Below are 11,998 nucleotides of genomic sequence, written 5' to 3' on the forward strand. Positions count from 1 at the left end.
TATTTTTTTTTAAACAAAAATAAAATTTAATCTCGGAACAAAATTGGTTAACAGCCTAAAATACAAACACAGAATTATCACTTGTAATACATGAAAATGGAACGTACTTTGCTTAGAAACTATTAAACCTAGATATATGTTTAGTCTGAAATTTATGGTAAAATTTTGTGTGTATTATTTCTTCCTTTTGCATGAGATTTTATGTTTGTTTTATAAATACACTCCAAAACAGAACGAGGAAAAATGAATAACAAAAAAAGAAAATGTTCCTCCTTTTTGGCAACATTGAGGCAAATGTTATCTGGATATTTAATGAAATTAGAGATTTATTTCCTTTGGCAACTTATAGTCAAATTTGGTAAAGAATAATTTTGTCTTTGACGTTATCCTTGGAAAATGAGGCGTTCTAGAAGTATTTGCGTAAACTTTAATTTAGTAACTTCAATAAGTAAATTTTTCTTCGAGCTTTAGGTCTGGGTTTTTTCTTTATTAAAATCCGATATTTCGCAATGGGTTACATTGCATTTGAAGTTTAGAAGAAACTTACTAATTGAAATTATAGTGGACAAGGTCGAATAAAAAACAATATTTAATTTAGTGAAGTAAACGTCATAAATTAGCATTAAAACCCTTTAACATATAATTTTCACTTCTGTTATATAAATTTCGAATATAACATTCGAAATTCTTAAAAATTTTTAAAAATTTCTTAAAAACTTTTTAGCCTAGACATAGGGTTTTGTCTTGTTTTAATACTTTCTACCTAAAATTAAATTTAATAATTCTTCATAAATTCGAATTCGTGGAAAAATAGGAAATATTTTCGATTTTTTTTTAAATTATTTGAATTTTTCCTCATAAGAAGTGAATATAAAGATTTCTTTTCTTTGGTTGCATATACTGAAATTTGATAAGGAATATTTTTGCCTTTGGCGCCATTTTTCTAAAATTTGTCATCACCATTAAGTAAGACTTTAATCCTAAAATGTTTTTTAATATTTAGGCATTCCTGGGGTTTGGGGAAGATGTAGACTTCTGATTTTTTCTGAGACCTATAGTAGCATTTTGCAACAAATATAGTTGTAGAATATTATAACTTAGTACGATCCCATTTAAAGGGCGTTTTTAGCAAAGACATAGAAGTATAAAGATAGGACAAGACAGAGTAAAATATGGCAACCCTGTGAAAAATACCTCTGTTGTTATGATATCGTAACAACATAGTTACCAATGTTAAGCAATTTAAAACGCTAAGACAGCATGCTATCATTTGGGAAGGTATATGGAATAAAATTTTGAAACCAATATTTTGGATTATCCAAACTTTTATTTGTCATTCTTTCCTATAATTGTTTTTTATATTAACATGCCTTTGTCATATGCTGTAATTCAAAGTAGCACAGCCACAAACCATTTGCTCAGAATGCATTTTGTCTAGTCTTTACCATTTTAGGTCTTTGTTTTTAGTAATTTTTTGTAAAAGCAACCAAAAAGTTTCGACCAAAATAATCCTCGTATTGTTACAAAATACAATCTAAATCCGAAAATATCCAAAAATGTGGGGAAACTGGTCCCCTCTATTTAGGTTACTTTACGATGTAAACTTTTAAAATGTTAATATGTTGTAACCAATAAGGCAATATTCAAATAATTGAAAGGTCTTTGATTGGAAATGAAATAGGAATAACATCTTGAGACAAAAGACCAAATTCTTGCATTCGATATCGAACTAATTTCGATCGAAATAAATTTCTGTCTGTCATTTTAGGTTGACAAAAATGAAAATTTGAAAAAAAAAAAAAACATTCAAAAAAAGCTCTAGCTAAAAAAGGAAATAAAAAAAAAGGAAATAGCAAACCGGAAATATATTGATTGACAACAAACGTAGTTTTCAGAGGGAATAACTGCCAGACTTTGTATAGGCCATGGTTCTAGCATTCGATATTTATTAGTTTCTAACGATAAAATTGCATTATTTAATCGATCGTGATTTTTCCGAGTGAATTTTGCCCCCAGATTTTCGGTTTACTCAAAATTGTATTTTTTACCTAGAAATTATTCCCATAAACTACTTTTCTATAGTCCTTACACTTTTATGCCTTTGAAAGCTCAACTACATAGGGAACTATGCTACATAGGGAACAAAACAGTCTACCCCATCCGGCTTTTATCCTTTCCTGACTGGTTTTGCAAATAATGCCTTGGGATGACGCAAAAGTCGACACCATGTCTCTCGAACGCTGTCATCCAATAAAAAAGCCATTATGATTTTTGCCAATTGTCTGGCTGGATGGTCTGGTCGGATCTGATCTGGTTAGCAGGAGAGAGGAGCTGCGTAAGGCCACAAAGAAACAAAGAAATCCACAAAAAAACTAAGACAATGATCGTTAACGATGGATGATGGCACTACTGTCAGACATTTGGGCGCAGACACATTGAGCTGAGCTGATGCAGCAGACAAAGCTGTAGGCAGCCCAAAGGAAGTTTGGGGAAAGCACACAGTTTGCAAATGGGGAAAGGAGGGGGGTGAGTGAGTGAGTGAGCCGAGAAAATGGAAACAAGTTCGTGGGAAGTGTGTGCTCTAATTTCCATTTTATGGTATCACCGCTTTATTACAAACACACACACACTAACACATTCTCACACACATATATGTAAATCATGACTGCTTGGCATTTCCAAATGGACCTCGTTGCAAGGGAATTGATTTTGATTTTTCGTCTTGGTTGTTGTTGTTCTTTGTTTTTTTTTTTTTTTCAAAATTTGATTCGAATCACTTTTATGCTTTCCTCAACACTCAACACGGGCAGTTGTAACTAATTTGAATGTCCACAAACATATGTAAAATGCTAAACAAAACACACCTCATTAACTCTTTTTATTACCCTATTAACAAGCCGGCCAGGTGACTTGGCTGTCTGTTGTTGATATCACGTCGAAGACGACAACGGCGAAATGATGAGGTCTGACTGGCTGTCCGTCTGTGCGACGTTATGGATGCTGCTATATATGGCGCTGGTCGTACGATGTTACTGGGCTTTTTTTTTCGTTTGGACGAGGATACCAATACCAGGGCAGCTGAGACACTTGCAGGTGATAATGATGTTACACCATCTGTTTTTTGCGATTAGTTAACTTGGTCGCTTTTTTATTGCTGCTGCTGTTGTTGTTCGTCTACTTCTTTAATAAGACACAATTTATTTATGCGTATCACAAACAAAACAATTTTTTATAATTTTTTGCCACTTTAATTAACACTTAAAAGGCCATAAAATCACAGCTTAAACGAAGTTTAGATGCTTCTTGGCCCACAAGGCACGACGCACTCACTGTATCCCGTATAGCTTCAATTTTATTTCGCGTTTGTTTTTTTTTTTTGCAAAGAATCTGAAAACGGCAGCAGTAACAACAACAACAACAAGAACAACGATGTTTCTTGTTGTACATTAACTAAACTAAGTTTTTATTTTCTGTTTCTTCTTCTCTCTTTTAGCCAAATACGACGATCTGCCGCTACGCGTATTTTAACCACTTGTCGAACTCGAACTTAAATTGAAACTGAATTGAATCGAATTGAGTTGTGCTTGGTTCGTCGTTCGTTGTTGCGTTCAACGCCGTTTCCTTCGATTGGTTTGATGGCCAGCCAAGATTGTTCGAACCTCTTTGTAAGTCGCATGATGTTGTTGGCCATGGTGATTACAACAAACGCCCTATACTCAGCAGAAAGAGTTAGTACAGAAATGAGAGGGAAGATTGATTAGTTAAAGATTCAAGGATTTTGAGGCTTGAGATATCTTTTCGAGGGACATAATCATATTTTTAAACTCTCAGCTATATGACTACTATATATATCAGAACGCGTCCCGTCTAGAGTTAAAGAAATGAGCAAAAATCCCGTTGGGCGACCCCAATGAGATAAAAACGAAGAATCTTATATTACTAGGTAATAGAGATATTAGTGGAGTAACAGGTATCCTTATGTGGCATCTGGGCTACAAGCTCAGATAAAAAAATGCAACAAAGTCAAGCGCCATAATTTTTACATTTTTTTTTTAAATTTCATTGAATGAAAGCAAAATATGTCGGAAATAGCATCAAATTTAGAATAAGTTTAGATTTATTCGAATTGGTCATCTTTGGCACGAATTATGGCCTTCAAATGGCTAATGAAACCGTCACATGCTGTCCGAACGTTGCTCTGCGGTATTTTAGACCATTCCCAGCGAAGCGCTTGCTTGAGGTGATCGACACTTTGGTATTTTTATACCCTCCACCTTGGAAGGAGAGTATATTAACTTTATCATTCCGTTTGTAACATCCCTAAATATTCGTCGTAGATCCCATAAAGTATATATATTCATAATCAGCATAAAATTCTAAGTCGATTTAACGATGTCCGTCTGTACGATGTACGTCATTATTTGACGTAGAGCGTCAAAATTTATAAGAACAAATTGTATTGTGTCTAGGATGGTTAGTATTGAAAATGAGATATATCGGTCCACGTTTTTGTATAGTCCCCACATAACGGTACCTCCCGATATTCGGTATTTTGATGATTTTTGTCGCATTTCTTCGCGGATTTGTCTAAAAATTGGTATTTGTGTGTCATAATGGGTTCTAGCCCCGTTGGCGAAACATTGTATGAATAGGTTCACGTTTTTGTATAGCCCCATATAGCGGTACCTCCCGATATTCGATATTTCGATGATTTTTCCCACATTTTCCCACGAATGTGTCTGGTATTTGTGGGTCGCAATGGGTTCTAATATTTCCTTTACCCTAAGCTGGATGGTATTAAAAGTTCGGCCCGAACTTAAGGTTTTTTTTATTTGTTTAGTGCCAACCTCGATTTCAAAAATACTCCAGACATAATAGTCCAACGGATTGGTAACCGGAGATTTTGGTGGCCATTGTGCGCTGTAAATAAAGCGATTAACCCTATTTTGTAACCATGTGCTGAGTGCGATGGTGCTGAGCCCTGTTGTAATGTCCATGGTCTGCGGCCAAAATGTTTGCGTGCCCAAGGCGATAATATTCGGCATTTATTCTGATGCCACGGTCGATTAATGCGAGCGGAGAGCGACCAATGGCAGTTATGGTAGCCCACACCATTACTATGGCCGGCGCTTGAGTTCTGGTGGCCAACCGAAGGTGCACATTTTCAGATGACCTCATTAAACAAGTAAACACGAACATTTTTACTGGACAACATTCGTACTGGACAACGAATGTTTTCTCATCGGAGAAAACCACTTTCGGCCAAGCAAAGCAACTCTTTAACTCTTTTGAGTCTATTTTCTTTCTGTTGCGGTGTAAGTTCTTGCACTTTTTGGTATTTCAAGGGCTTTACCCCGAGCTCATTTTTCAATATTTGCCAAATGGAATATTGCGACATGTTCAGCTCACGAGCCATTTTTCGGCCACTGCGACGCGGGTTTCTATCAAGGCGCTTCTTTACTTTTCGAACCATTTCTGCTGATGTTGCTGTTTTCTACCGTCCACTTCCTTGACGTCGGGCTACGCCACCAGTATCACGGTAACGGGAGAGGGTACGAAATCACACTATTCCGCTTGAGTTCCATCACGAAAATGCTTTTGTACGCTTGTAAACAATATAACGAGCTGTCACTGGAATAATTTTAACAGCCGTCGAACGAGTGGCTTGGAAATGACAGCAGTCTGAAGTTGGTTGCAATTTTTTCATCTCACCCTGTATGATGTGTAATTATTTAACTCAATTTGTAACTTGATATTAATATATTCGATTGGGGTAAAAAAGTAAATATTAATTCCCTTTTCCCCATTCAAAGTAGCGGAAATTACCTAACATGACACATATTTTTTTTTTTTTGATATTTTTGAAATTTAAGGTATGAGCAGGAAAATATTATGCATTTTCGATCCATAGGACCAGAAGGACATACATGAAATGTCCATTTTGAATGTCAAAGAATTTAGTCTCTCCGCATATTTCAAATAGCGATGTTATACATTTGTTGTTCTTCCAGTTTTGTGAAGAAGGACTATTGGAAAAGAGGACCTGATATTCACAACATCATCTTTGAAACTAGAATTTCAAATTTAAATTACTTTTTATTATTATTAAGTTTTAGCCGTTCACTGGAGATTAATGTTACAGGGTAATTCATTCGTTTTAGTATTTATTTTGTATAAACTATTAGTTTTTTCTATTTAAGTGTTTGTTTTCTCTTTCGAGACGAGCTTTTCTTTTAAGGCAACTGGTCATAATTAGTACATTTGCCATGCATCTTGTACCAAAAATGTGTTACTATAGTCTAGACACGAACCTCGTTCATTCTAAAAATGGATTTTAGATAATCGGCTCCAAATTTTGTCCCAATCGGAAATTTCTGCAACCAACTTCAGACTGCTGTCATTTCTAAGCCACTCGTTCGACAGCTGTTAAAATGATTCCAGTGACAGTCCATTATATTTTTTACAAGTGTACAAAAGCATATTGGTGAATATTTTCCAGAAAAAAAGTTATTCGTAATGGAATTCAAGCGAGATAGTGTGATTTCTTTGTATTTGGCTGGAAAACTACAAGTGGCTATCGTTAGAACACTCCAGCATTTAAATGTGAATAAATCTTTTGCGTCTCGTACCATCGCTTGTTACCGTGATACTGGTAGCGTAGCCCGACGTTAAGGAAGTGGACGGAAGAAAACAGCAACATCTGCAGAAATTGTTCGAAAAGTAAAGAAGCGACTTGATCGAAACCCGCGTCGCAGTAGCCAAAAAATGGTTCGTAAGCTGAACATATCGCAATATTCCATTCGGCAAATATTGAAAAATGAGCTCGGGGTAAAGCCATTGAAATTCCAAAATGTGCAAGAACTTACACCGCAACAGTTAGAAAATAGACTCAAAAGAGCTAAAGAGTTGATTCGCTTGGCCGAAAGTGGAGAACTGCCGAATTTGGTTTTCTCCGATGAGAAAACTTTCGTTGTCCAGCAGTTTGTAAACTAACAAAATGGCCGTGTTTACTTGCCAAGAGGTTAGCTGAAAATGTGCACCTTCGGTTGGCCACCAGAACTCAACCGCCGGCCATGGTGATGGTGTGGGCCGCCATAACTGCTATTGGTCGCTCTCCGCTCGCATTAATCGACCGTGGCATCAGAATAAATGCCGAATATTATCGCGAAAATATTCTGGAGGGCGTATGAAAGCCTTGGGCACGCAAACATTTTGTCCGCAGACCTTGGACATTCCAAAAGGAATCAACACCATCGCACTCAGCACGCGCCACCCAAGAATGGTTACAAAATGAGGTTATTTCATTTCAAGCGCACAAAATCTCAAAATCTCCGGATACCAATCCGTTGGAGAACGTTGGCACTAAAAATACTAAAGAGTTTGTCACCTGAAGCAAGCGCTTCGCCGGGAATAGGCCAAAATACCGCAGAGCAACATTCGGGCAGCGTGTGACGGTTTCATTGGCCGTTTGAAGGCCATATTCGTGCCAAGGGTGACCACTTCGAACAAATCTAAACTGATTCTAAAATTTGATGCTATTTCCGAAATATTTGCTTGCATTCAATAAAATTAAAAAAAAATGTAGAAATTATGGCATTTGACTTTGTTGCAGTTTTTTTTATCTCACCCTGTATATCATTCATTTTTCCATGAAACTTTGATCGTTATACTTCTACTAATATGGGACTTACATCAGACCATTCCATTTAGTGTATTCTAGACAAAAGGACCACATTTTAAATAATATTGTTTTATGTAAAACGGACGGAGTCCACAATTTCGTTCAAACTTGGCACAGCCTAATATTTGCATCACGGTGCAAAAAAAGACGATATAAGTCAACTCCCTCCGGTACCTCCTTAAAAAACGAAACTTTGAGTAATTATAGCTTTCACTGAATCCAAAATGTAACCCGGATTTTCCGAAACATTGCATGAACTGATATATGAACTATGCAAGTCGAAGAAATTATCCCCGTGGCGATTTAAAAGACATACATGGGCGTACAAAGTGTCAATATTTTGGAGAATCATAAAACTCGTACTATGTATAAACCCGTCGGAGTTCCAACTAATACTTTCTATAGTGTTTGTTATACTTTGAATTCATTTTTAGGAATTATATACCCTTTAGCCATATTTTCCAAAGAATTTGGTTATACTTTATGTCTTAGATGGACCTGGTGTCTATACTAATAATAATAGTAGACAAATACTTCATAAGGCCTTTCAACATCAACATTACCTGGAAACCATCAATTCTCAACAATTAAAAAAGCATTTTTTTTGTTTAAATTTCTTATTTCATTCAATTATATTTTCGCAAAATACGTTTCTTTGTGTATGTATGTCTGAGTTTGTGTGTGTTGGTTTACCAACAGCCACATTCAAAACAAAATGTTACGAGCTAGTCTAAACACCCAAAAAGAAGATACCTAAAGTGGAACTTGTCAATACAAAAAAAACGATTAGTAAAATAATGATACCTTGGATGTACAAAAATGGAGGCTGTTGTACTAATTAATTAATTATTTTTATGTATGTAAACTAATCATAAAATATTATTCTGATTGATTTTCTTACCCTGCTGCGAGCAAAGAACCATGTATCTTATATTACCACTTTATTTCTACAGACAATTGTACTAGTTCAAATTTCAACAATTTACGAGTAGAGTTTGGTTTGGGACACTGATTGTAGTGTATTTCTACTGACAATGTCGACAGTTGGCTTTTCTTTTATTGTCATTAAAACATATTGAATATATACACATTTTTATGTAATTTTTTTGTAGATCGCATCGAAACAACGCGTTTTTATCGGCAATTAATTTGTTTTGTGTGTTTTATTGTTAAAAAGGTGATTATTTATTAAATATATAAACAAAATGAGTAAAAGAAATTATAAAAGATTAATTAAAAAACAAAAAATATTGTATAAAAACAGAAGTTTGCAATGTGAACAAGAAAATAGTGAAAGTGAATTTGTGTCAAACGGTGGAGATTTTATAAATGATTTCGTGGAAAATGGAATGGAAGATTTTGCAGTTCCGAAATTAATGTTGCGGGACAAACTTAAAAAGTGGTGCATGGAAACGAATCCTTCAAAGAAATGTTTGGAAAGTCTTTTATCAATATTAAAGGAAGAAGGTCTAGATGTTCCGCTCACTAGAGAGACTTTGGTGGGCAGAGCAAAAAATATGTTAACGAGAAATGTTGCCCCTGGAATTTATTGTCATATTGGCATAGAAACACAACTACGAAAAGTTGGTCACATTTTGGAAAAGTATGAGGAAGTCGAACTAGATATAAATATCGATGGAATTCCACTGTTCAAAAGCTCTCGTGTGCAATTGTGGCCAATCCTTTGCAGAATCGTTAATATTCAGGAGAAAACAAAACCGTTTGTTGTTGGATTATACTTGGGAAACACCAAGCCGGGTAGTGTGAATGTGTATTTGAAAGACTTCATTGATGAAGTGATTCTACTAAAAGGTCAGTTTATCATACAACAAAAACATTTAAAATTGAAGTTTCGTTGCTTAATATGTGACGCACCAGCAAAAGCTTTCGTTTGTGGAGTTCCTGGACATACATCAACACATGGCTGCACCAAGTGTACTCAAATTGCGAAGAAGGTAAACAATGTCTTGACTTATAGTAGCGAGAGTGGTTCCCTAATCTCCGATGAGGACTTTGCTGTGCGAAAGTATCCATGCCACCATTCCCAAATGTTCAAAGAAGAAAAAACTCCTCTCGAAGAAATTGGATTTGGTATGATAAATCAGACTCCTTTAGATAGCATGCATCTCATTGACCTCGGAGTCACCAAAAAAATGCTAACCAGAATAATGCATAATAAAACTGAAAAGAAAACCTCAAAACAAAATATTTCAAAAATATCTTCTGAATTGGTGAAATTTAAAAAATACATTCCAAGGGAATTCCCAAGAAAACCCAGGCCTTTAGATGATCTTTGTCATTGGAAAGCGACTGAATTTCACCAGTTCCTTGCTTATACAGGAATTATTGCTCTTTATAATAATGTACACGAAGATATTTATTATGAATTTTTAACTTTACATTGTGCTTATCGACTTCTTAACAATGCACGACATATGGATCAAAATATTGTTCAAGCTAATAATTTGCTTCAATTATTTGTCGAGAACTTCTCAACTGTATTTGGTTCGAACAGCATTTCTTTTAACGTTCATAATCTGCTTCATTTGGCTTCTTGCGCAGAAAAGTATGGTCCCCTTATTTCGTTTTCTGCATATGCATTTGAAAATAAACTGCAAACACTGAAAAAACATGTTCGAAAACCATCACATATCTTTCAACAAATTATTCAAAAGGAAAAAAATTGCATGATTGTCAACACTATTCAGGATGGGTTAAAATATGAAAAAGGTGTTATCGTTGGAGCTTTTGTAAATGATTGCTACATATCCTGCAAAGAACCAGATAATATTTGCGCGGTGAATTCATGCATTTCAATAAAAATTGATAATATAAAGAAAAAGGGCGAAATATATATTGAAGGCAGTCGAATTTTGGCATTAGAAAGTTTCTACGAAGAACCGGTGAATTCTTGTGAGATTGGTATTTTCAAAACGAATCTGACTCTAGGGGAAAAAGAGACATTTTGTATTAAAGACATTCAGTTCAAATTTGTATGCTTGCCAATTGATTCTGATTTTGTAATCGTGCCCATTTTACATTCCTGCTTTCCAGAGAAATATCAAGCACAAATTTTTACCTCCTAAGTACACAACTCCCGCACATAAACATGTCGAACGAAAATGCCAACCCTTCCAAAGGAAAAATGAAATATTTTGCTCCACAAGGTAATCTCCAAAGATTATCACTAAATTTTTAACAGTATAACAAAATTGAGTTCATGTTTTTGATAGCTAATGCAAAATGTTCTTCCTGCCAAGAAAATGCCAGAAAACTAGACACGATTATTGATATTTTGGCGGAGCATAAAGTTTTACTGGATCGTGTTATTTCTCAGAACGCATTTGTGGACAATATTATGACAATTTTTCCAATTGAATCGGAAGAAAAACTTCGAGAATTTGATCGAATTCTCGCAACACAAGCAGATCTATATGTACGTATCTGCGTTTTGGGAATAACAAATTCATAACTAAAACAATTTTTACAATTGCAGACTCGACAAATGAAAAATCTCATTGCAGGTAACGCTGAACGTAATTTGCATAAAGTATTTGGAAGAAATATTATTATGGATTTTAATGTTGACGGAACTTTCGGGAAAAAAGGTCTACGAGATTTTGGTAATGTACTTGCCGCCATAATAGGTAAAACGTGTTTGTTTTTGTTTCAAATAAGTAATGCTAAAATATAGTTTATAAAACAGAAGTTATATCAACATTTAATAAATTACCTGACAAGACTTTACGAGCAGCGTTCCAACGCCAAAAGAAAAAGTATTTTAAGATCAACAAACGAAGCAGGCGCACCGAAGAAAAGGAACAAGATGAAAATGATGAAGAACCACAAATTTAACTGAATGTTTTTATGTTATACTATATAATTTTAAAATCCTAGTTCTAACACTATTCAGTTTTATTAAAAATAAGACAAGGTTTGGCCAGCCTTGAAAAAAGTGAGCTATATATGTAATCCATTTCTTAATTTATTACCTTGCCTAAAATTCGCAGACTGTTTTAGATTAATTAAATATATTGTGTGTAGATTGAACTGTGCTTTACTTTTGTTTTTGTTACTTAATAACTGCGTTAAAAATGTAACGTTGTTAAATACTTATTCTATTACAAGCATTTTCCTAAAAATCTCAAATGACTATTTGGTTCGAATGCCTCCATATGATCTCGAAAGGACTAATGGTCTTCTAGTGTTTATTTGGTTCAAATGTCTACATATAGCTCAGGATACCCAATAAAATGCAGTGATTATTTGGTTCAAACGTCACCATATAAACTTAAAAGATCTAATCTTTTTCTAGTG

General features: G+C 34.9%; 2 protein-coding genes across 10 annotated transcripts in view; one reads left to right on the forward strand and one right to left on the reverse strand.

The window, feature by feature from the left end:
• The window catches only part of LOC101898231 (protein shifted), a 27,112-nt gene extending 23,565 nt beyond the window's left edge, over window positions 1-3,547 (reverse strand). For 4 of the 5 annotated variants that reach the window (XM_020039818.2, XM_020039817.2, XM_005192191.4 and 1 more), the window contains exon 1: window positions 2,865-3,547. The gene's annotated coding sequence lies outside the window, so the exon portion shown is untranslated. The remainder of the gene's footprint in view (window positions 1-2,864) is intronic. The other variant, XM_011297814.3, reaches the window with a different exon arrangement.
• Window positions 3,548-8,587: 5,040 nt separating this feature from the next.
• On the forward strand, window positions 8,588-11,653 carry LOC131801374 (uncharacterized). Of its 5 annotated transcripts, XM_059119981.1 has the most exons (5): window positions 8,588-8,858; window positions 10,736-10,848; window positions 10,915-11,117; window positions 11,178-11,328; window positions 11,388-11,653. In XM_059119981.1, the coding sequence occupies exons 2-5, from the start codon at window positions 10,791-10,793 to the stop codon at window positions 11,534-11,536; spliced, it is 561 nt and encodes a 186-aa protein (XP_058975964.1). In that variant the 5' UTR covers window positions 8,588-8,858; window positions 10,736-10,790; the 3' UTR covers window positions 11,537-11,653. The 5 variants fall into 5 exon arrangements, 2 of the variants coding, with proteins under 2 accessions (XP_058975964.1, XP_058975957.1); XM_059119974.1 differs by having other exon boundaries at window positions 8,588-10,848; XR_009341803.1 differs by having other exon boundaries at window positions 8,588-10,848; window positions 10,915-11,328.
• Window positions 11,654-11,998: the final 345 nt, after the last annotated feature.

Source organism: Musca domestica, unplaced genomic scaffold (assembly GCF_030504385.1).
Source record: "Musca domestica strain aabys unplaced genomic scaffold, Musca_domestica.polishedcontigs.V.1.1 1, whole genome shotgun sequence".
In the NCBI taxonomy this organism is placed as follows: Eukaryota; Metazoa; Arthropoda; class Insecta; order Diptera; family Muscidae; genus Musca; species Musca domestica.